The 1,604-nt window shown below is 69.1% G+C and overlaps 1 protein-coding gene across 1 annotated transcript; it reads left to right on the plus strand.

Moving 5' to 3' along the window:
- Window positions 1-638: 638 nt before the first annotated feature.
- EMIHUDRAFT_124426 (hypothetical protein) lies at window positions 639-1,400 on the plus strand (the record flags this gene model as incomplete). The annotated part of the gene is made up of 1 exon (XM_005766071.1): window positions 639-1,400. A coding segment is annotated over one exon (762 nt), but the record flags the coding sequence as incomplete, so codon positions are not given.
- Window positions 1,401-1,604: the final 204 nt, after the last annotated feature.

Consider the following 1,604-nt stretch of genomic DNA (forward strand, 5'->3'; position numbering starts at 1 on the left):
GTCGCCTCGACGAGGTCAGCGAAAGAGAGGAAGGCCTCTTTGGGCAGCGCCTGGCGGTGGGCGAGGACGCCGCCCGCCTCGGCGTGGCTGATGATCCACTGCGCGTCGAGGACGGCGACGGCGCCGCTCGCGAGGACCGGCTCGAGGTCGCCGCCGCCGAGCTTGCGCCACTTCTCCAGCTTCTCCTCGCTCACGCCGAGATCGGTGGCGGAGGGGAGGGCGTCGCGGCGGTGGAGGCAGGGCAGCGACTTCGCGAAGCAGGCGCGCATCGACAGCATTGGAACACCTCGAATTTTTAAACTTGTAGCGCTACATCTTTGGACACACACCGGCGGGCGCTTTCGAGGCGACCGGCAGCATTTTTTCTAGACCTTTTTGCGGCACGATAGCTGGGCTGCAACATACGTGTACCTACACTCGACTACAGCTACGACTGCAACGGCGCGCAGCGCCGAAGAAAATTTTCTTCTCGAGCGGCGGCCGGTGTGACGCCGTTGTTTCGCAGCTCGGTCGGGGGGGGGGCCCTGCGTTTCCCTGCGGTCGGTCGAAAATCATTAAGTCGGCGGACTTGCACGGAGCAAGAACTCGCGCCGATCAGCACCGCTGGTATCTCTCGGCTCCAAGAGAAGAGGCGCGTTATGCCGTCCAGCGACCTCTTGAGGCTGCCTGTCGACGAGCTCCGCTCCTCGCGCCTCGCCGAGCTCCTCGCGAGCATCGACGCCGTCGACGCCGCCGACGCGCCTCTACTGACGCTGCTGTTCGACAAGGCCTTCGGCGGCGACGCCGGCCTCCAGCTCCTCCGTTCGGCGGCGGTGCAAGAGGCGCTCCGCGCGACGGCGCTCGTGCACGCCGACGACGCAATCCGTTCCTTTGCGCTCGTGCACTGCAAGCGGCTCGCGGCGGCGGCGGCCGACGTCTCCCTCCTCGGCGCGAGCGGGGTGCTGCAGCAGATTGCCGTGCTCGTCTCAGACGCGTCGCTCGGCGTGTCGCAGCGGGCGGTGGGGTTCTTCGTCGCCTGCGCGGCGAGCGCCGGCGCCCTCCGCGCCGTCCTCGACCACGCTCCCTCTCGCACCGCGCTCCTCGCCCCCTGCGCCGCCGCCGCCGCCGACCCAGCCGGCGGCGTTCCCGCCCTCGCGCTGCGCACGCTCGCGCTCTTCGGTGAGATCGCCGCGATTGGCGACGCGCAGTGCGCCATGTGCGAGGAGAGCGGCGCGCTCGACCTCGCTCTCGCGGCATGGAGAGGCTCCGACGAGCTGGTCCGACTCAACGCGCTGGAGGTGTTTGCCCTTCTGGCGCGCGTGCCCCGCGGCCTGCACTGGCTCGAGGCGCACGGCGTCGTGGACGACCTGCTCGCGCAGGCGCGCGGCGCTGAGGCCGACGGTGACGCGCCGATGGCAGAGGTGCAGCTCCCCTCCGTCTTCCACTGCCTCGCCGAGCTACTCGAAGCGGGAGGCGACGCCGCCGTCGATAAGGCGCTCTCTCCCCACCTCTCCCCATCTCTCCCCATCTCTCCCCATCTCTCCCCACCGCTCCCCCCATCTCCCCATCTCTCCCCACCGCTCCCCATCTCTCCCCATATCTCCCCATCTCTCCCCACATCTCCG

This window comes from Emiliania huxleyi (assembly GCF_000372725.1).
Source record: "Emiliania huxleyi CCMP1516 unplaced genomic scaffold EMIHUscaffold_5230, whole genome shotgun sequence".
NCBI lineage: Eukaryota > Haptophyta > Isochrysidales > Noelaerhabdaceae > Emiliania > Emiliania huxleyi.